The sequence below is a fragment of the Syzygium oleosum genome, unplaced genomic scaffold (assembly GCF_021117445.2).
Source record: "Syzygium oleosum isolate NSW1041296 unplaced genomic scaffold, Sole_v2.1 Sole_v2.01, whole genome shotgun sequence".
Lineage (NCBI taxonomy): Eukaryota > Viridiplantae > Streptophyta > Magnoliopsida > Myrtales > Myrtaceae > Syzygium > Syzygium oleosum.
The window spans coordinates 32,465,033-32,486,512 of record NW_026607485.1 but is presented as its reverse complement, the minus strand read 5'-3'; the positions used below and the strand labels follow the sequence as shown (position 1 = coordinate 32,486,512).

Here is a 21,480-nt window from a genome sequence, read left to right as displayed (position 1 = left end):
ATTTGTTGTTGTTTATGAAGAGACAACTAAAGGTGGCCGAAGCTTATTTGCATCTGTATCGGATAAGCTGTTTCGATGGTTATACTTAGCTTGTATCACCATTCTATGGTGAAATGATGACGTAAACTCTGATGATTGGGTTGATGGTGAACTGTACTAATGTCCTGACATGTTATTGCCCCAGTGAGTTGCTTCTCCATGAATCGGATTGGCATCAAACTTTACAAATTCATGATCTATCATGCAAAAAGACCAGTAAAATTTGTAAACATCTAAACCTGATCACTATTTTGCCCTTGAATGGCTTGTCCTTTAGTCTATGTATCGGCAGTTGAATCGACTGTATGCAGTATTTATCGGTGGAGTTTTTTCCTGATAAGTGAAGAGAACATCACTGAGGAACCAAGGGGTGCCGACACATTTACAAAACGAGCTCGAAGCCAAAAGAGAGAAAAGAGCTTGTTTACAAGATAAACAGTACACATTGTCAATCAAACCATTGACATTGAAGTATAAATCTATACTGTACCAAACGTGAGCAACTTTACATCAACTTTTAATGAGTTCTTAAACGGAGACTTCTATCCTCAAAGTTACTCTTGTTTCATTCTTTCCAAATCGATCAGAGAACAATAGGAGGAAACCACCAGAAAACAGTAGGGATAAAGTTATCCATCCGCTTTGCCGTGTGCGGCGGGTTTTGAATACCTTGTCATGATGCCCACAGTTTTTCTTCAATAGACTCAACTACAAGTCGAAATCCGAATAAGTTAAACATCCGACTAGGGTGAAAAGTATCAGAAAAGTCATAAACCTTTTGCATTTGTACCAATTGAGTCATAAACCTTTTTTTGGTGCCAATTGAGTAGTAAACCTTTTGTCTTTTTGCCGATTCAGTCCTTCCAGCTAATTTTGACCTGATTTTGCTGACGTGGATAATTTTTAATAATATTTTAATTCTTTTTCTTATTTTTTTTCCTTTTTTCTTTCTTTTCCTTTTTTTTTTTCCTCTTCTCCCTCCTTACTCCAACTGGTTGCCCTCGCCAGCGGTCGGGCGAGGCCCGACCACGCCAGATCTGGTGAGGTCGAGCCTCGCCTGGCCATGGCGAGGCTCGCCTTCGCCGTCGCTGGCGAAGGTTGAACCTCTCTGGCCATGGGCGAGGCTCGACCTCGCTAGCCCAGCGCGAGGCCGCCCTTGCCAGTGGCTGGGTGAGGCCAAACCGCGCCGGATTTGACGAGGTCGAGCCTCGCCTTTGCCGTCATTGGCGAGGGCGAGCTTTGCCCATGGCCGGCGAGGCCGCCCTCGTGGCCATCCAGCGAGGGTGAGCCTCGCCAGTGGCTGGCCTCTGGCCGGCCGCCGGAGTAAGGAAGAAGAAGAGGAAAAAAAAAAAAAAAGAAGAAAGAAATTCAAAAAAATATTAAAATATTATTAAAAATTATCAACGTCTACGCTGGCCGTGCCACGTAGGCCAGCCGGCGTCCACGTCAACAAAATCCGGTCAAAATTAGCTAGAATGACTAAATTGGCACAAAGACAAAAGGTTTAGGACTCAATTAACACAAAAAAAAGGTTTAGCATTCAATTAACACAAATGCAAAAGGTTTAGGAATTTTCTGACACTTTTCCCTCCTATTAGGACTTTCGTTGTTGCAAGAAGTTGGTCACAATTTCACTTAATTTTGATCACAACTTGAGAAGATACCATGCCGAATTTTCCAACTTTAGTCGAGAACTGCTTTATCACAATAAGTTTCAACGTTCTTCGTCGACTCCGGAAGGATTGGATAGAATCAATTTTATTGACTTCTCTACAAGGAAAAGAAAATCGCACCGACAAGAGTCCAATTAATTACGGACCCACGAGACAACAATTATTAAATCTCCGACCGTAGCAAAACACAAATCCTGAAGCAACCAAAGCGAAGCTGGCAAAAGCCTGAACACACACGAACCGCACACAACTCATCAGATATGGAGGGCAAAGAAACAGGGAGAGAGAAGCACTTTGTGCTGGTCCACGGGGCTTGCCATGGAGCTTGGTGCTGGTACAAAGTGGCCACCCTCCTCAAGTCCTCAGGCCACAGGGTCACTGCCCTGGATATGGCCGCTTCAGGGGTCCATCCGAAGCAGCCTGGAGAGCTGAACTCGATCGTGGAATATGCCGAGCCCCTGTTCGAATTCTTCGAGGGTCTCCCGCGAGGAGAGAAGGTGATCCTGGTGGGTCATAGCATGGGTGGGATTGTGATTTCAATGGCCATGGAGAGATTTCCTGAGAAGATTGCAGTTGCTGTGTTTGTAGCTGCAATCATGTATGGTCCTGAGCTCAGCGCTACCTCTGCTGTTGAGGAGGTAGGTACTTCTTTCTACTCTGACAAGTAAATTAAGGAAAAATAAAACATGTTTCGATCGTAGTTTCGATTCTGATCCCGAACGACTCGTGTATATCAACAGATACACTTCCCATTTAGCCTCCGTTAATCACTCTGTTGACCACATCGGTTTAAATTCAGTGTAAGACGAATGAGTTTGGAATATCAGTCGACGTACATGGTCTAGATTTTCCAGTTAAGAGCCGGGTGATCGAGTTGGGAAAAAATCTGTCATGGAGAGGCAATTATCTAGTTATCATCAGGACCAGAAAAACAAACAGAGTAGTCCCGAAAGGTTCTCTTTTCCAAACATGGAAGAAAATCCATTGCAGCAACTAATGTGTTTCAAGATCTTCAAGAAGAACATTTTTTTTGGTATAAGATAATTCAGCAGCTCACTGCAGTGATATGTATACTGCTTGCGAATCCTCAGTATACACGCAGGGTGGATTCATACATGGACCCAGAATATGCTTATGATGATGGCCCTGAAAAGCCTCCAACCACTTTGCTGTTTGGATACAATTTCATGGCCTCTAAGCTGTATCAACTTTCTCCACCCGAGGTAAGTACCTTCAGCGATTTTATCAATGAAGATTCTCGTAATTTCGTTTATTGACATCAAGCAAAACTTCGCAAGTGATTAACGAGCTCGGAATCAAGTTCTTTTATTAGCAGTATCAGTTCTATTTAGCCGAGTTAAGATGCATTTATTCACTTCATTTTTTGTAGGATTTGACATTGGCCTCCTACTTGGCGAGACCTATCCGTATGTTTCTGGACGAATCCAGATTGAAGGAGGAAGGAACGGTCACAGTAGCGAAGTACGGTTCGGTCCGTCGAGTTTACATTGTGTGCGACGAAGACCTGGTGATAAAAGAAGACCTGCAGAGATGGATGATCGAACGCAATCCAACGGACGAAGTGTGTGTGATCTCTAATTCAGATCACATGGTCATGTTCTCTAAACCACTGGAGTTTTGTTCTACTCTTAAACATATTGCAGAAAATTATTTCTGAGGATTGTAAGTGTACTTTTGTCAATACGACTAGAACTCAGTTAAGAGGCATGTGCTTCTATAGATTTCTAAGCCGTTTTGACAAGTTAATGTTAAAAAATTGCAGAAAAAAATTATTTCTGAGGATTGTAAGTGTACTTTTGTCAATACGACTAGAACTCAGTTAAGAGGCATGTGCTTCTATAGATTTCTAAGCCGTTTTGACAAGTTAATGTTAAAAAATTAAGTGTCTAAACCATCTCCGGACTTTCAATTGGTTCAATAAAATCCTCATACTATTTTGGTACGTTCAATACCGTCATCCCATCAGTTTGCGTAGATGAGTTTTGCTAAGATGGACAAACAATCTAATAAACTTCACACTGAATGGAGAAAACTATTCGCGTGGATTTCGTCACTGCAGAAAATAATATCTAGTATTCATTTCAAACAGACAATTTAATATTCACTTAATCAATGGAGTCGACCTTCCATTCTCTCTTCTATTAGCAGGTTTAAAAGTGTAGTGTTACGGGCCATGGAATAGCCCGTGTGGCGCCTAGCAAGTTGAGAAAATTCCACGCCAGCCTTCCTTCTATGGTTGTTCCAAAGAACCGTATGAAAAATATCTTCCTCGTATCGATTGTGCCACGCTCAGCTTAACTTGGGTGTCTAGTCTATCGAGCGACACACACGAACACTTTAGGCACAACAACTCGTTTCGGCCTGCCATACCCTTATCTGGAGAGCGGCATCAGCTCTCGATCAATTTATGCATGGAAGGCCAATCCCGCTTTCAGAATTCCGTAGAAATATAACCTTTCCATTTTAAAATTCCTAGCACCAACCGTCTTGACACCACTCTCATGAACCAGTCGTATTAATTCCTTCTACATCATCACTCTTCATCCGATAATCCTAAGCTCCAACCATAAGGGCACACGAATACGGAAGAACTCCAGCCTCACTTCAATCCGTGATATGTTTTGGGGTCTACTATCCATATTCATCGGTTCTTGATTTCCCAGTAAACTCCAATACCTCATATATGTGTTGGGATCTCTGTCAACATGAGATCAATCCAAGAACGGGTCACGTGATAGAAGATCATCCGTCGCCACTGTCTCGTCTTCAAGTTGCAATACCAAAACAAAAGCCACAACCTCTCAAAGACCATATCCATGGCTGAACCCCAAGCTACGTGTGGCCCATAGACGCAGACTCACCCTTGTCCCGACAAGCCGCCCTTGCAACCCTCTTTTGTTGCCATTTGATCGCCTTTACTCTCATCTGTTCCAGACAGGAGGAAAGATTACAGTAGAAGTATGAAACTTTCTCTTTATCGCTGGAAATTTGATAGACATAATTAGTAACGCTGCACCAAATTGGCAAATTGTTAGGGTTCAATGTGATTATTCCCTGTACCGCACCACCCACCACCCCACCCCACCCCCCCGACGACCCTGAATGAGATTCGGTTGAAGAATAATTAACCGAGCTCGAGATATGACTACCTAACCATATCAATTTAAATTGGTGGAACGCCCAGAAATGCTGACCTTCATCTGAGAGATCATTAAGAGAGCTCAAGTCCGAGGTCACAGCAATATTTCCAAGGGAAAATTACCAAAAAAATCCTAAACCTATTGCAATTGTGCCAATCCAATCCAAAACTTTTTTTTTTGCCAATTGAGTCCTAAACCTTTTGTATTTGTGCTAATTCTCTCCATTCGGCCAATTTTGGCTGGTCGGTGCTCTCGGCTGTCCTATGTGGTGTAACCGGCGATGACGTGGACAATTTTAAAAAATCTATAGTTTTTCAAATTATTTATTTATTTAATTTTTTTTTCCTTTTTTTTTCTTTCTCTTTTTTTTTCCTTTCCTTCTTCCTCTGGCTGCCGAGGTTGAGCTCGCCCTCATCATCGCTGGGTGAGGTTGAGCCTCGCCATGGTTGGGCGAGGGTGAGCTCGACCTCGCCAGTGGTCTGTCGCGCTCCAGACCCCACCGAGCCCGCGATATCCCTCCATGGTCGTATTTCGAATGCGACGTCCTAGGACTTGTCGTCGACCCACACGAACATCAAAACATAAAGCGCAAGCGAAAACAATTAAAAGCACCCAGACAAGATTAAAGACCAAGGGTAGTAGAGAAAACACTTGAACAAATCAACCACATACTTCATTCAACGGCATGTATTTACAAAATCCAACCTTACATACAAAAGGCAACTAGGGTTAAAACCATCGTCATAAAAAAGGGACTGGTCGTCGGGTAGGCTAGCCTAGCTGTACAAAAAGAGTCCACCAACTCCATGGGCTCCTCTTCGGGGTCTTGCTCCATTGGCTCTTCCTCGGGATCCCAAAACGCTCTGTTGGATTGCTTATGGTCGGGGTCGAGAGTCTGAAATGGTTATATAATAACCATGAGAACGAGTCTCAATAAGCAACACCCTAAACCTTACCTAGGCTAACACGTACCTCTAGACAAATAGAATAATACCCAAAACATTCAATCAACATGTAATAACATTCAAAGGCACTCTCTAGCCTTACCTCGATGCATATATAACCATGCATGTTAGTTGGATCGCAATAACTTAACCAACTTCTCAATGCACATGCACTCCAAGATACAACTAATTTCCTACACATGCATCCATAATAACATTCCAACCTATTCTAATCTCAATCTCTACACGTGCTCACATCTTTCAACTTCCGACACACACATGTGTCCAGCCCGATCAATACCGACCCGCGTAACACGCCCCAGGCCCACCTCATCGTACGATTCGCGTAACACGCATCAAGTCTACGGCACGACTCGCGTAAAGACGCATCAAGTCGACGGTTCTCCGGTTTATCCGGGCATTGTCTCGCGTAACACGCCTCCAGACAAATCCAATTCCTCGCGTAAACACACCTCAAGGATTATAGGATCAAACGTACATCCTCATTCAATTTCATGCATTTCCCCGCATCAACACACCTCAGGGCCTATCGATCATACGCGATACATATCTCATTCCCTTCACACAACATCCACATGTCCTAATCACACACAAACATGCTCAATTCCAAATCATCAACTTAGCCCAACCAATCCATTCATAAGGGCAGCAATGTAGCTCAACCATATCGCCCAATTATTCCAACACCTTTCAATCAACAATTCAAGCTATACACTCAATGGCATAAATCCACACATCCCAACATTCAACTTAGCCACCAAGCACCACAATATTCAACTTACCCACTAAGAACCACAACTCAGCCACAAGAGGAAGAGAAAACCGAATACACAGAATCGGGGCAAATCTGGGCCAGTGCACAGTTCTAGAATTCCTGTTACAATAAATAGTAATTCAACTCCAAAAATTATGAATTTCGAATATGTCCTAGACAACATCCTGATGAACATTTTTCATGAGAACACAAAATCCAGTTCTGTCTAGAACCACCTTTTTTTGTCACCCAAAGTCGGACATAAAATATTTCGTTCGGACTGGCCATCAGGCTTTCAAAATGCATTTCAAGCAGTAACCAAATCTCTTTAGAAAGCTTTGAAATTTTTATATGTTATAGCCACAAATGTCCCCAACAAGTTTTGTGAAGGAAGTATTTTGAAATTTGGTCTAGAAAAATTTATAAAAATTCGAACAGACCCGAAGGTCGGAGGAACAGTGTTTCCGACAGACTAATTTCGGTCCAAAGATGGACTTCCGAATGGCCTTAAATGACTTCCAAAAATTTCCAAATTAAATTATGTTATATTTCAAGATGTTTTGAACAACTTTCATGAAAGATATTACCCCAGATTCGACCTACACAGGTCTCGGAAAAAATAGCAAAACTCGGCGGCACAGTAGTAACAAAATCCGAGAACACAACCAACAAGCAAATCTACTCGTCTAGCCCTTAAACCAACTAATCACATCCACTAATCAACCCCTAATATGCCCATTGATAACCCCCTAACTTAGACAAGGTTTAGAATGTCACTTACCTAGAGAACCTAAGTAAAATCGAACAAAACGAGGGGTGGCAGCAACTGGACGGCGGCTCCGGCGGTGGCTGCTGGTGGTGGCCGAGCAACAAGGGAGAGGGAGAGAGGGGAGGATTTGGCTGAAGCAAAGGGGAAAGGGGAAAATGAGGGAGAGAGTGAGAGAGAGAGACTAGAAGGGTAATCATCTTTGGTGAATGGGAGTGGGTCAACCACCCCACTCACACTCTCATCCAAGGGCTCACATTCAAACACACATTACATCCACCAAGAATCAATGACCAAGGTTGCATCTTACACAAAATATCTAAGGGCATAGAGGGAAATGAGCAAAGTTGATGGGGGCATTCTTGTCTTGTGATTTTCGGCCATACTAGAGGGAGATGGGGCAGCCAAAGACCACTATAACCTTCACTTAATCAAATGCATTCACAAAATTCCAAGGGCAAAATGGTAATTTTCCACTCTCGGTCCAAATTTCAAATTTCCGACAAATCTAATAAACCTTAAGGTTGGCCACGCTTATGTGACGTCGTCCAAATAAATTAGTCGTGACACTTCGAGAAATTCGACATCCAATTTCGAATTCAAATGATGATCAATTTCACTCAAATGCGACTTTAGTGTATCTCTGATTAACGGGCGACTTTTTAGGGTTTACGTGTATCGACCTGCGGTTACTCAAGTCATGGCGACCTCGATCGTCACCGAAGGTTGACTCATGGTCGAGTTCTTAGGTCCACGTATATTTCTCTAGGTAGCCATTCCCTAAAGGTTAGTATCCCGAGAATGATCAATTCCGGGCGAGATTTAACTACAAATGCATTGAAGAATATATACATTTCATTTATGCTAAAAGTGGGTCGAAATTCAGAATGTCACATGGTCGGCAAGGTCGCCCTTCCCGGCTTTAGCCTCTGGCCGGTTGCCGAGGTCTAGCGACCGGCTAAGGGAAGAAGGAAATAAAAAAAATGGAAAGCGAAAGAAAAGAAAAAAGATAAAGAAATAAAAAAATTTCAAAAAAATTATTAAAAATTGTGCACGTCAGCGCCGACTGCGCTACGTAAGACGACTGGCGTTCATGTCAGTACCGCCCGGCCAAAATTGGGCGGATGGACTGAATTGGCACAAATGCAAAATGTTTAGGATTCAATTGGCAAATAAAAGATTTGGAACTGAATTGACACAATTGTAATAGATTTATAACTTTTTTGGTAATTTTCCCATATTTTCAATTGAACCTATCCTCACTCTATTGAGCAATTATATCACTGGTAAAACATTTTAGGACTCTCACGAAATAGACCTTACACAAAATAATATATAATCTCCAAAACTGAGTAGTGGAAGGCCTAGATTCAGCTGACAAAGTTTCAATCGGTATTCCCAATGGAGATTCTGTCAGACGTATGGACATCGTTTCATCTTTATACCTTTTGGTCTGTTCCCTTTGGCTTGAGCAATTATTGCCATTAATCTAATTGTATATCCTCCTCTCCTGAGGCCAACCTCGAGACTAAAGACAATGGCACAAGGAACAACTTTTATTGCTTTCCAAAACTGAAAGCAAAATCCAATCTTTCTAACATGGAGGACAAACAGACTCAGAGAGAGAGACACTTTGTGTTGGTCCATGGGGCTTGCCACGGAGCTTGGTGCTGGTACCGAGTGGCCACCCTCCTCCAGTCCTCAGGCCACAAGGTCACTGCCTTGGACATGGCCGCTTCGGGGGTCAATCCAAAGCAAGCTCAAGGATTGAATTCGATCGTGGAATATGTCGAGCCCCTGTTCGAATTCTTGGAGGGTCTTCCTCAAGAAGAGAAGGTGATTTTGGTAGGGCATAGCATGGGCGGGCTAGTTCTGTCAATGGCCATGGAGAGATATCCTGAGAAAGTAGATGTTGCTGTTTTTGCTGCTGCTTTCATGCCTGGTCCTGAGCTTAGTATCCGGTCCATCCGTGAAGAGGTATGCGTGAACCGACAAAAGGTCCAACTTTTATTTGGGTTATTTGGGTGCATGAAATAATTTATCAAAGAGAACTCATCATCATCAAAGTATATCTTCATCTGTACATCCATGCATGCAAGATGATGATTAATGAATCACCGCTAATATTTCGACCAAAAAGAGAGAATTGCCGCTAGTAAAGTTAACCATGGTGCTCCTGGATTCAACTTGTTACAACTTGTAAGGGTTTCTTCCAAATTAGCCTTTTAAATTTTAGCGTTGTACATGATCTATTGCTAGCACAGGCTTAGACCCGTCAAACGGGTGGGTCGAGTTGAAAATGGTCTGATCCAAATAGACCTATTTAATTCGTTTCGTCTCATATTTATGCAATGCAAATTTAGTGACCAATACCCGACCCAACCCATATTGCTAAAATACGACCATATTAATCAAATATAGGAAAACTTATACCAAAACTGAGATGAGGATGCGGAGTTAGTGATTGCAAGATCGAGTGAGCGCGAGAGAGAATGAAAAGAGAGTCATAGATGTAGGTTGGGGTTTAAGTAAGTTATAAACCCATTTAACACCCATATATGATCCTAGACTGAATAAAACTAACCCATATGATAACTCAGCTCATTATATATGGGTTAATTATATATGAGTTAAGAAATGGGTTTATGACCCATTTTGACAAATCTACACAAGCTCTATGTGCCCATTAAGACATGCTTTCAGCACACGCTGTCCAAAACTTATCCCTTCCATGGAGAGGTCCGCATCGTTGTGTGAAGATCAATGCTTAGATTAAACAATTTGATAGGTCGAATGCGATATTATCAAAGTGATGCGATAGATTTTTGTTTGTTGTTTGAATATCATCTACCTGTTTATATTTAAATATTCATAAATTTTGTCATTACCCATTTATCGATTGCAAAGAAGTATTTACATGTGTGTACTCTGGTTACAAACATAAAGTACAAAGAAAGGGTTCTAGAGACAACATCACTTAGAAAGACAAATGAATGAGCAGGGGACATTGTTTAATTTAGTCCTAAATTTTTTAGCTTGCCAATTTAGTTCTACAACTTTGTGCGAAATTCCAATGTAATATGTCTGATCAATTTTCTCTGGAAATTGCTGATGTGGCGGTGTACCACATAGGACGAAATTGATGACGGTCTACGATGACTGGACTACCACGTCAGTAATTTCCTGCAGAAATTAGCCAAAATGACTACATTGGAATTCCACACCAAAGTTTAGGATTAAATTGACAAAACTAAAAAATTTGAGACTGAATTGGCATCCGTGCGACTGGTTCGGGATTGATTAGGTAATTGTGAGCACTATCATTAAATATTAGAATTGTCAAGCAATCTAAATATGGTTTGGCCAAAAGCAAAGTAGACCAAAATGGGGGAGAGGCCGGCCACTCACTGAAAATCTGGGTATTGCATCTTATTGCATCGAAAACATCCTTTATCAAGGGTTTTTTTTTTTAATTACCAAAATCAGATCCCTAAGACCTCATCACCCTTTATCTCTCTTTCGCTGGAGGAGAATTTGCACATGGTGCCAAGAAAAAAGAACACGTACGTTTGATGTTCTGATTTCTGCCGAATGTCCATTTGATGTCGAGAGTTATACAACTTCTCAAACCGAACTTATAATAGATATCCTCTAAAACTTAGAATATCTTCGTAATTTATCTCCTCAGAAGATGACAATAAGCATATTGAATCTTCAATGGCTCAGATGTATTCTTCTTAATTTTTATTCTATTTTTTTTCCCTTTTTTCCACTTTCCTTATTAGTGGAGAATAAAGACCTATGCACGAGATTATCGCACGACTCTTTTGATTCGATTTACCCTGCAAATCCATCTATAGCATGCTCGCAGATTGGACTACAGCATGGGCTCGGCATGTGCTTTCGATGATGGCCATGAACAACCTCCCACTTCCCTGTTATTTGGATTTGATTTACTCTCTTCCAAGCTCTATCAACTCTCCCCACCTGAGGTTGGTGCTCGAATCTTCTTCTGTCTTTTTCCTTTCTTTTATGTCTTTCTTTCTGTGTTTCTCTATAGAAGTCACCGAATTGAATCAGCACTTAGCAAATGTATAGGCTGCATGGAAAGTTTATATATAACGATGTTGCCTTGATTATGGTTTGCTATAGGTCGAGGTAAGGAATCGGGCATTGATAGATGTGGCAACATGGGTTAATCACGGACTTTTTTAAGTCGAATCTGTTGAGCTGAGATGTATATAGTTTTAAAAAGAGTACTTCTAGTAAATAGGTTGAAATGGGTCTAAAAATACTCTAATCTCATGCGGGTGTTAGTAGTTTTAGAATAAACCCAGTTTCGATCCAATTTTAACAATTCATAAAGGACGGAGTGATTAGATGAAAGTCCACCGCAACAAAGTACATTGGTGGTGTACCCATGCATCATGGGTGTACACCAATTTTGGTCAACTTAAGATTGTGGTTCGTTTTAAGGAATTCATCTGGATAATTCCCTAGTGTCATTGGAAGATAATAGAACGTTTTGTAGTTATATTTCCTTTGAAATTACAAATACAATGCAATGTGTTCACTATTGGTAATCGAATAGAGGTAGGCACTAATCACCGTAAATGGTTTTAAAGAATTCAATAGCTTCAACTAGGCCACAAATCCTAGATTTATTTAGGCATATGTTTGTCTTAATTCAATTAGTATGCAATTAAGTCGCTCGAATCTCTAAATATGGCGGTCTAGAACATAAAAATATCATGAGGAATGATAAAATCAGATTGCGGTTCTCGAGGGAGTCGTCAGTGATCACGGTAAAAGTGATATACGATATCGTTTATATTAAAATTAAAGTTGCGTTTTGATTTTCTCATGATGAATAATTGCAAATGTCGTAGGATTTGACTTTAGCGTCCTACTTAGTGAGGCCATTCCGTCTGTTCCGTGACGAAGCTAAGATGGAGGAGGAGGTAGCAATCACAAAGGGCAAATACGGCACCATCCGCCGGGTTTACATCCTGTGCGACCAAGACCTCATCCTACCGGAAGACCTGCAGAGGTGGATGGTGGAGATAAACCCGCCAGATGAAGTGAAGGTGATCTCTGGCTCGGATCACATGGTCATGTTCTCTAAGCCACATGAGCTTTGTGATGCTCTTGGAGAGATTGCTGAATGTTATTGCGCTTGAGATTTGTAAGCCATGCAAGTTCTCTCTATCACCGTGGGAATAAGGTGGATTGGTTTAAGACATTTGGAGAATTATGCATAAAACTATATGAAAACACATCGATTAAAAATCTATTGACGTGCATAAGAATTAGAGATGTACTGGGATTATAGAATTTGCTAAAGCGAAATATAAAAAATAACTTACTGGGTCAACCTCGTATTTGAGTGTGCCGCATGACTCAACCTTGTATGAGCTTTTACCCAAAGGGTCAGAGGATGACAGATTGTAGCCCCACCAATCGGACAAGTAGAGATATCATCGGGGGAGATCTTATCCAACCAATTATTTAGGAAAACATGCCCATTAATATGTGGTTGTAAAACCCTATGTCCCTAGTTTTAAAATGCATCAAGTTTCGTACAATTTGAAGTCTTCTGGAGAAACTTATGGCCAAATTTCTAAAGTATTGCTTAATTCAGCGAGATAGAGTTTTTTAGTTTTTCTCTGTGTTGTGTCCCACAAGTTTATTTTGTTTACTTAGTCAAGTAGAGTCAGGGTTAATATAGGTACTATATTTTGTCCAGGAAATGCTGTTCTTGTCTCGAAAACTTGGATCTACATAAATGCTCCCTTGATGACTCGATAAATCTCAATTGTTGATTTTTCTAAATAAGGTTTTGATCAATAATTGGAATTCATGGAGGTCAAGAGCACCAAATGGGATAGAGGATCTTTCTTCCAAAACTCAGTTAATCATTGTCATGATTTTTCCTATATTTGGAAGGATGTTACAAAGCCAAGTCTATTTAAATATCTCCGCGGGCCTCTCGAGGATTAAATGAGTGTTTTGATTAATGAATTTCATATTTGAACTTATGGATTGGTGCGTCGTTTCAATTCTATACATTTAGGTGGATTCCAATGTGGTGAGCTACATGTCATGTATCTTAATGTGGACTACCTAGAGAGCGAGAATTTTTCTTGTGGAGTTTGTGTTACGTCCTTCAAAATCTCTCATTGCTCCAGTATCAAAAAGTTCTTATTTATTTCTACGTATAGTGAGAAATTAAAGTATTTGAAATAAACTCACCGTGTATTAGCATGCGCGACATGTCAAATTTAGTGTGCTACACACATCAATCGATACCTAAACTTACATTAGTATATCTTGTGAATTTGATGATGTCAGTGAAAGTTAAAATCATACAAATTCTGTAGATTATACAAGTTTCTAGTATATTATACACCAAGCCTACCATAATAATAACTAAAAGAATAAGAAATACGCATTTTCTTTATTATTGCACCCCAACTTATGAGCATATTGACACATTTTTAGTATTTAATATAATTTCGTGTCATAAGAGGATGTTGCTATCGCGCTTTGTACGGGGAATGAGCAATCTAACATGGAGATGCAGCCTCAGATTCTCCTGGTAGGTACATCAAACAAAATTGGCCGGAATGATTATATTGGCAAATTGTCAAAAAGTTTAGGACTAAATTGGCCAAATTAAAGGACTTGAGACTACATTGACATTTATATAATATGTTTAGGATTGTTTTGGTAATTTCCCCAACTAACAAACTATGCTCATACAATTTAAGTATCCTCTCTTGAAAATAAAGAAAATATAGCATGTTATGAAGAAATTAGATTGCTGACGAGGTGAAGTAACCTAAACAATTTTTATTCAAATAAATTGGCTGGGTGTTTGCAAGACAAGGAAATTTGATTATAATAGCTTGTATATAACCGGTGACGTAGATGTTCTTAATTAAAATATTCTCTCATATTTAGTACGATTCTAATTAAAACAAGCATATGCGAATCATCCGTCTTTTTATCGTGATCAGATCTTGTTTCTCTTACATGTTGAAATTGATATCATTTTTAAAAAGTCGGGGACACTTGTCATTATTTGCTATTATTTGCTCTGTGTGTGATCCCAAACCACACAAACAATTAGTTGAAAGTGAGAAAGGAAACACAAATGCGCAAAGAGCAAGGTTATAAAACAAAGCCAATCAGAGGCCTAAGCTAACTCGTCACTAGACATGGAAACAAGGAAGCTCAGAGAGAGAAACACTTGGTGCTAGTCCATGGGGCGGGTCATGGAGCTTGGTGCTGGTACGGAGTGGCCACCCTCCTCAAGTCCTCAGGCCACAAGGTCACTGCCTTGGACATGGCTGCTTCGGGGGTCCATCCAAAGCAAGCTAAAGAGTTGAATTCGATCGTGGAATATGCCGAGCCTCTCTTCGAGTTCTTGGAGGGTCTTCCTCAAGAAGAGAAGGTGATTTTGGTGGGGCATAGCATAAGAGGGCTTGTCCTGTCAATGGCCATGGAGAGATTTCCTGAGAAAGTAGATGTTGCTGTTTTTGCTGCTGATCTCATGCCTGGTCCTGAGCTCGGTTTTCACTCCACCCTTGAAGAGGTATGCGTAAACACCTCTCTCTCTCTAAGGAAGTCTACTTCTTTAATGTATGACACGCACACTTGCTCTAGAGCTAACTTGCCGTCGTGGGACGGTTCATGACAATGTCCTATAACCGAAAAGAAGGCCCCTGGAAATACCAACACGAGGCAAGAACATGTCCAGTTCATGACTCGTGACTAATACTTGGTTATATTGTTTTTCAGTGTGATTGGATTGTCAGCGTTTGATCAGATTGTTTTTAGCGTTAATCTGCTCTTACATCTCCTAGTTAGGAGGAACGTGTATAGACTCTCTGCCACTCGTAATGCAAATTAGTTCTCAATATTTGCAAGAATCCGAGAAATTACACTACAAAAAAAGCCGGGTTTTGCCACGAATTTTGCCACGAAAAATTTCGACAAAATTCGTGGAAAAATGAATTTGCGACGGAAAAAAATTCGTCGCTACTAGGCCGTCGCAAAATTTTGCCACGGAAAATTCCAATTTTCGTGGCTAATTTGCGACGAATTTTTTTCGTCGCAAAATTCGTCGCTAATTATTCGTGGCTAATTTTGCAACGAAAAATAATTCGTCGCAAAATTCGTCGCTAATTATTCGTGGCAAAATTCGTGGCTAATTTGCCACGAATAATATTCGTGGCAAATATCCGTCGCTAATTTGCCACGAATATTATTCGTGACAAGAATCCGTCGGTAATTTGCCACGAATATTTGTCGTGGCAAATATCCGTGGCTAATTTGCCACGAATATTATTCGTGAAAAGAATCCGTCGGTAATTTGCCACGAGATCTATTCGTGGCAAAAGTCGTCGCTATTATTTTGATTTATTTTTTGGTCGCGAAATTGCGACGAAATATTTTCATTGCAAAAAGTCGTTGCTAATTATCACGTGGCTAATTTGCCAAATTTTTTTTTTTTTGCGACGAGTTTATTCGTGGCTAATTTGCCACAAAAAAATTTGTGGCAAAATTCGTGGCTAATTTGCCCGCAAATTTTTTTTTTATCAGTATTTTGCCACGAAAAATTTTGACTATTGCGGCCGACATTATTCGAAAACAAATTTGGCGACGAATTTTAATGAATGCTTTAGCGACGAATGTTGTTTAGGAACAATTTCGATTTGAAATCTAATTAACATTGATAGAAAATCACAGTCAAGACAAGAACAAACCCCAAAAAGAAAGAAATGAAACAATGTTCTAAATTAGCGAGTTCGCAAACTGTTGTGGCAAACTATTGATCTTGCCAAGAAGTTCTTTCACGTTGTGGCAAACTATTGCAGCAAACTGTTGCGGCAAACTATTGATTTCCAAGAATCGAAGTCCTGTCCATCTGCAGCGCAAACATCACAATATCAAACTCCTAAACCCTGTTAATTTTTTCACATCTATTCAACAGCAGAAGCACAAAGATATAAATACCTCTTGGAAATTTAAACTAGCAAGGATCATCATCATCAGCAGCATCAGCATCAGCATCATCATCATCATCATCATCAAGAATCTCATTATCATCATCATTGTGGCCATCACCTACTGGATTAGTAGGAGGTACAGGAGGACCGTCATTAGCTTCGAGGTTGAGGTGTTGCATGATCAATTGCAAACGTTGGTTCACTCCTTTCATTTCTTCGTCCTTCTGTACAAGTAATTATTTCATTTCTTCGTCTTTCTGTACAAGTAACTGTTTCATTTCTTCGTCCTTCTGTACCAGTAATTGTTTCAAGCGGTTCAATTCTTGGTCCGTTCGCTCCTCGTGTTGTGTCCTTAAAAAAGCCGCACTAGAGGATGAAGTTGCAGCAGCCGGCGTTCTGTACATCCTTGACAAGGATCCCATCCCAAATATTTGACCTCTTCTCATTCCACCCGATGCCTCCATCCATAATGCCATACTGTCAACCGATGGCTCGGACGCAGCAGCACCATCACCATCACCATCACCATCACCATCACCACTAGCAGAAGCCGTGCTCATTACAAGTTCATCATATTTGTCCTACATTAACAATATCAATAAAAATAAAAATAAAACTTCATATATATAAATACAAAATATAACCTTACATACCTTAATAACTTTTGCTCGATTGCCGGTCCATGTCTTATCTTTTTTCTGAAAGGTGCATTCAAATGTAGCCATAAATGTTGGTTTCGTCCCCAATTCATCTGCCTACAAAATATAAATATAAATGAAATGAGTAATTATTGATTTAACTTTACAACATGTTTAAAAGACTTACCATTCTTTTTCTATGCTCCCCGATATTAATAGAGCCCCCAGCATATGTGGCAGACCCTTCACTAGAACTAGAAGCTCGATTCTTCTTATTAATTTCACTGATTTGCTTATGCTTTTCGGTGTCCCAAGTTCTTTTGATTTCCGCCCAATTGTCAGCTGTAATAAAATCCGACTTTTCTTGTCTTCTCTTTGCTCTATTCATCACATTTCGCATGTGATCACCGGCTTTCTTCTTAAAAATTCTTTTAACTTCTTTCTCTTCCGCTTCATCCCACCTGAACTTCCGCTGCAAGCAATCAATAGAAAAATAATTGTACGCTCAGTATGCTAAATCGAACTTAGTTTGTGAGGAAATAAAAGGACAAAACTTACCTTGAACTCATTCCACCACAATTCCTTTACTTCTTTTGGAGCAGTGGTCCAACTACTAAACTGCCCCGTCCAATAGTTATCGATTATTTTATTAAGTCTCCTCACAACATGCGTAGAATCCGTGAATCTGCAAACGGGTTATAACTTATTTCAACATACGTAGCATCCGTAAAGCATACAGACAATTCAGTTGACATCCATAATAATTCACATATATTTAAAAAAATGAAATACTTACGAATCTCCAAATGGGGCTATCATGAATCGGGTATCTTCTTCATAATTCGAGTGTTGCGTTGAAGAAGAAGGTGGAACCGAAGGCGATGGAACTGAAGTAAATTCAGTTCGCATTTGAGGGTCGGAGGAAGGGCCAATGTGTCCATGTACTAGTTGAGGGTTAGATAAAAGGGCAGGGGCAGGGGAAGCGGAAAGGGATGGGGATGAGGACGAGGAAGAGGAAAGGCCTGGTCTTCTTTGTGAAGCATCATCACGACGCATGTGACCTCCACGTTTATACTAAAAGGTGCAAGGTTAGACAAAAATAAAGAAAATTATGAACATATATTAAGGACACATAATGACGTATGTCGTGAAGCTTACCATTTTGTTATTAAGAGCAAGAGAGATGGCCCCTGAAAAAAAGGAAGCTATCCGGAAATGTCTACGAGCTAAATTTTTGGTCCTACAACGGTAAAAAAGGAAGAACTCATCTAGCTGGTCAGGGTCATCAAATTTTCAGTTAATTTCTGTAATTCGACTTGTTTTAAAATTTAATTGCATGTTTTGAAAGCCTTAGAACTTAATAAGTTACACTTTCACAACAAATTTTATGATGCAAGTAAATCACTAAGTTATGTTCAAAATGAATATATCAACTTCAACAAGAAAATCAATAAGTTTTTACCTCGAAGGGAGCCACTCTAGAAAACCCAAATGTCACGGAAATAGTTTTACCCCGATGGCCAAAGCTTCAACCTAGGCCAAAAAAGGTTTGGAAATAGTTTTCAAACCTAGATAATGATAAAATGACTCCGAAACGAAAAAAAAAAAAAAAAAGCGGAAATGTCACGGAAAACACTATTCACTAGAATCATTTTTTTGCCAAAAAACCCATCTAAACGACTCCAAAAAGCCAAAAAATGGCTTGCGTCAGAGGCTCTGAATTTTGATCAGCGGGTCGTTTCCACTTGACCGACCAAATTTCAGCTCATTCCGACCACATTTCACCTTATTTCGACCAAATTTCAAACGAATTTCAACTAAATTTCAACCTAAATTCGACCAAATTTCAACCTAAATATGAGAAATTGATCATGTTTCGTTCTGTTTCGTGGGCGAACGAAACAGATTGGGTCTGTTTCGCCCACGAACAGAATCAAATTCATGGGCGAAACAGAAACAGAACCATTCTGTTTCGCCCACGAACAGAATCAAATTCGTGGGCGAAACAGAATGGTTCTGTTTCTATTTCGCCCACGAATTTGATTCTGTTTGTGGGCGAAAAAGACCCAATCTGTTTCGCATAGAAGCCAACACCCAACACAGAAGCGCCCACGAAAGCCAACACGGAAGCGCCCACGAAAGCCAACACGGAAGCCAACACGCCCACGAAACTGGTTTGTTTCGCACACGAATAGAACCAAATTCGTGGGCGAAACAGACCCAACTGCTTTCGTCCACGAACGTAACGAAGCGGACCCAACACGTAAGCGTGCGTGAAGCGCGAGAAGCGTGAAGGCGTGCGCGAAGGCGAAAGCGGTACGCAGCACCCAACACGTAAGCCGCCCAACACAGGCACGCGTACCCAACACGTAAGCGTATAAGGCAGCGAAGCTTAGCGAAGCGGGCGCACGAAGCTTAGCGAAGCGTAAAGCGCGAGGCGTAAGCATAGAAGCGTAGGCATACGAAGCGAAGCATAGAAGCGAAGCTACGGAGCGAGCACCCAAACGTAGACCCAACACATACATTGAACAGAAGCATAAGCAGACACAAACGCCTAGAAATAACGGCGAAAAGCAGACCCAACAGAAGCATACCGAACAGAAGCAGACCGAACACTCTCGGACGCCGCCGAAGAACCCAACAGAAGCAGACCGCGCACTGGGTGTCCACGCTTCCCAGTGTCCGCCGCCGAAGAACGCCAAGAATCGCGCCGAAGAATGCCGAAGAACGCCGAAGAACTGCAACAGAGACAAAGAAAGAGGGAGAAAACAGAGACAGAGGTAAGGTGAGAAGATTGGTTCGATCGTGAGAACAGAAAAGAAGAACCCTAATTTGTACCTAGTTTGTTGAATTTTATTGAAATTAACCACGGATTTAAAATCGTGGCTAAAATCGTGGCCAATTAGCCACGAATCTTATTTCGTGGCTAATTTGCCACGGATTTAGCCACGATTTCCAATCCGTGGCTAATTTGCCACGATTTTAGCCACGAATTGTTATTTTCTCGCGGCAAATTCGAATCGAAATATAAAATTGTCGCAGTAATTTTGGGGTCTTTTTCAAATTCGTGGCTAAAAATCCGTGGCAAATTTGCCACGGATTTTTGCCACGAATTTCCTGAAAAAGCCTACAGAAGATTTTTTTTAAAAAAAAAATTCGTGGCTAAAATCCGTGGCAAATTTCCCACGGATTTTTGTCACGAATTTCCTGAAAAAGCTTACAGAAGATTTTTCATTTTAAAAAAAATCCGTGGCAAATTTGCCACGGATTTTAGCCACGAATTTCCTAAAAAAGAATACAATATATTTTCTGTTTAATAAAAAAATCCGTGGCTAAAATCCGTGGCAAATTTCCTAAGAAAGAATACAATAGAATTTTTTTTTAATAAAAAAATCCGTGGCTAAAATCCGTGGCAAATTTGCCACGTATTTTAGCCACGAATTTCCTGAAAAAGCCTTCAGATTTTTTTTAAAACAAATCCGTGGCTAAAATCCGTGGAAAATTTGCCACGGATTTTTGCCACGCATTTCCTAAAAAAGAATACAATAGAATTTTTTTTTAAAAAAAATCCGTGGCTAAAATCAGTCGCAAATTTGCCACGGATTTTTGCCGCGAATTTCCTAAAAAACCCTACACACGATTTTTGCATTTTAAAAAATATCCATGGCTAAAATCCGTGGCAATTGCCACGAATTTCCTAAAAAAGAATACAATAGATTTTTTGTTTAATAAAAAAATCCGTGGCAAATTTACCACGGATTTTAGCCACGGATTTTCTAAGAAAGATATAATAGAATTTTTTTTAATAAAAAAATCCGTGGCAAATTTGCCACGGATTTTAGCCACGAATTTTCTAAGAAAGATACAATAGAATTTTTTTTAATAAAAAAATCCGTGGCAAATTTGCCACGGATTTTTGCCACGAATTTCCTCAAAAAGCCTACACACGATTTTTTTTTAAAAAAAAGCCTACAGAAGATTTGCCACGGATTTCCTAAAAAGCCTACAGAAGAATTGCCACGAATTTCCTAAAAAAAGCCTACAGAAGATTTTTCTTTTAAAAAAAATCCGTGGCTAAAATCCGTGGCAAATTTGCCACGGATTTCATAAAAATCCACAATCATTCGTACGGCCTTTGTTTACGAAATCTGTGGTAAATTGCCACGGATTTTTGCCACGAATTTCGTAAAATTAATTTTTGGCTTTTCATGAAAAATTACTTAGCCTTGTGAGTGGGATTTTTTCATGAAATTCGTGGCAAATTTTCCACAGATTTTAGCCACGAATTTCATTTCTACTATCCCACACTCGCGTAATTCATTTTTTTTTCCGGACAATAACGTTTCATTAACAATAATAGCAATAATAATATTCAACAACAATTACAATAATAATAATAATAATAACTACCACAACAACAACAACAACAACAACAACAACAACAATACTAATAATTACGGCAACAACAAC

General features: G+C 40.2%; 3 protein-coding genes across 3 annotated transcripts in view; all 3 read left to right on the top strand.

Moving 5' to 3' along the window:
• Positions 1-1,896: 1,896 nt before the first annotated feature.
• On the top strand, positions 1,897-3,454 carry LOC115682486 (methyl jasmonate esterase 1-like). The gene is made up of 3 exons (XM_030606713.2): positions 1,897-2,350; positions 2,804-2,935; positions 3,103-3,454. Exons 1-3 carry the CDS (start codon positions 1,973-1,975, stop codon positions 3,388-3,390), a joined length of 798 nt encoding a protein of 265 aa, XP_030462573.1. The 5' UTR covers positions 1,897-1,972; the 3' UTR covers positions 3,391-3,454.
• Positions 3,455-8,957: 5,503 nt separating this feature from the next.
• Positions 8,958-12,538, top strand: LOC115682487 (methyl jasmonate esterase 1-like). The gene is made up of 3 exons (XM_030606714.2): positions 8,958-9,335; positions 11,219-11,350; positions 12,248-12,538. The coding sequence occupies exons 1-3, from the start codon at positions 8,958-8,960 to the stop codon at positions 12,536-12,538; spliced, it is 801 nt and encodes a 266-aa protein (XP_030462574.1).
• Positions 12,539-14,565: 2,027 nt separating this feature from the next.
• Positions 14,566-21,480, top strand: part of LOC115682519 (methyl jasmonate esterase 1-like) — a gene marked incomplete at its 5' end in the record, with an annotated part of 37,121 nt that continues 30,206 nt past the window's right edge. The window contains one exon of the mRNA XM_056308914.1: positions 14,566-14,955. Coding sequence (XP_056164889.1) covers positions 14,566-14,955 — 390 coding nt within the window. The remainder of the gene's footprint in view (positions 14,956-21,480) is intronic.

Excerpts from the sequence above, each read along its gene's own strand:
- LOC115682486 (XM_030606713.2), top strand. The coding sequence starts at position 1,973 with ATGGAGGGCAAAGAAACAGGGAGAGAGAAGCACTTTGTGCTGGTCCAC. Across the intron at positions 2,351-2,803 it reads CTACCTCTGCTGTTGAGGAG|TATACACGCAGGGTGGATTC; the intron begins GTAGGTACTTCT and ends GCGAATCCTCAG. Across the intron at positions 2,936-3,102 it reads ATCAACTTTCTCCACCCGAG|GATTTGACATTGGCCTCCTA; the intron begins GTAAGTACCTTC and ends CATTTTTTGTAG.
- LOC115682487 (XM_030606714.2), top strand. The coding sequence starts at position 8,958 with ATGGAGGACAAACAGACTCAGAGAGAGAGACACTTTGTGTTGGTCCAT. Across the intron at positions 9,336-11,218 it reads TCCGGTCCATCCGTGAAGAG|CATGCTCGCAGATTGGACTA; the intron begins GTATGCGTGAAC and ends ATCCATCTATAG. Across the intron at positions 11,351-12,247 it reads ATCAACTCTCCCCACCTGAG|GATTTGACTTTAGCGTCCTA; the intron begins GTTGGTGCTCGA and ends CAAATGTCGTAG.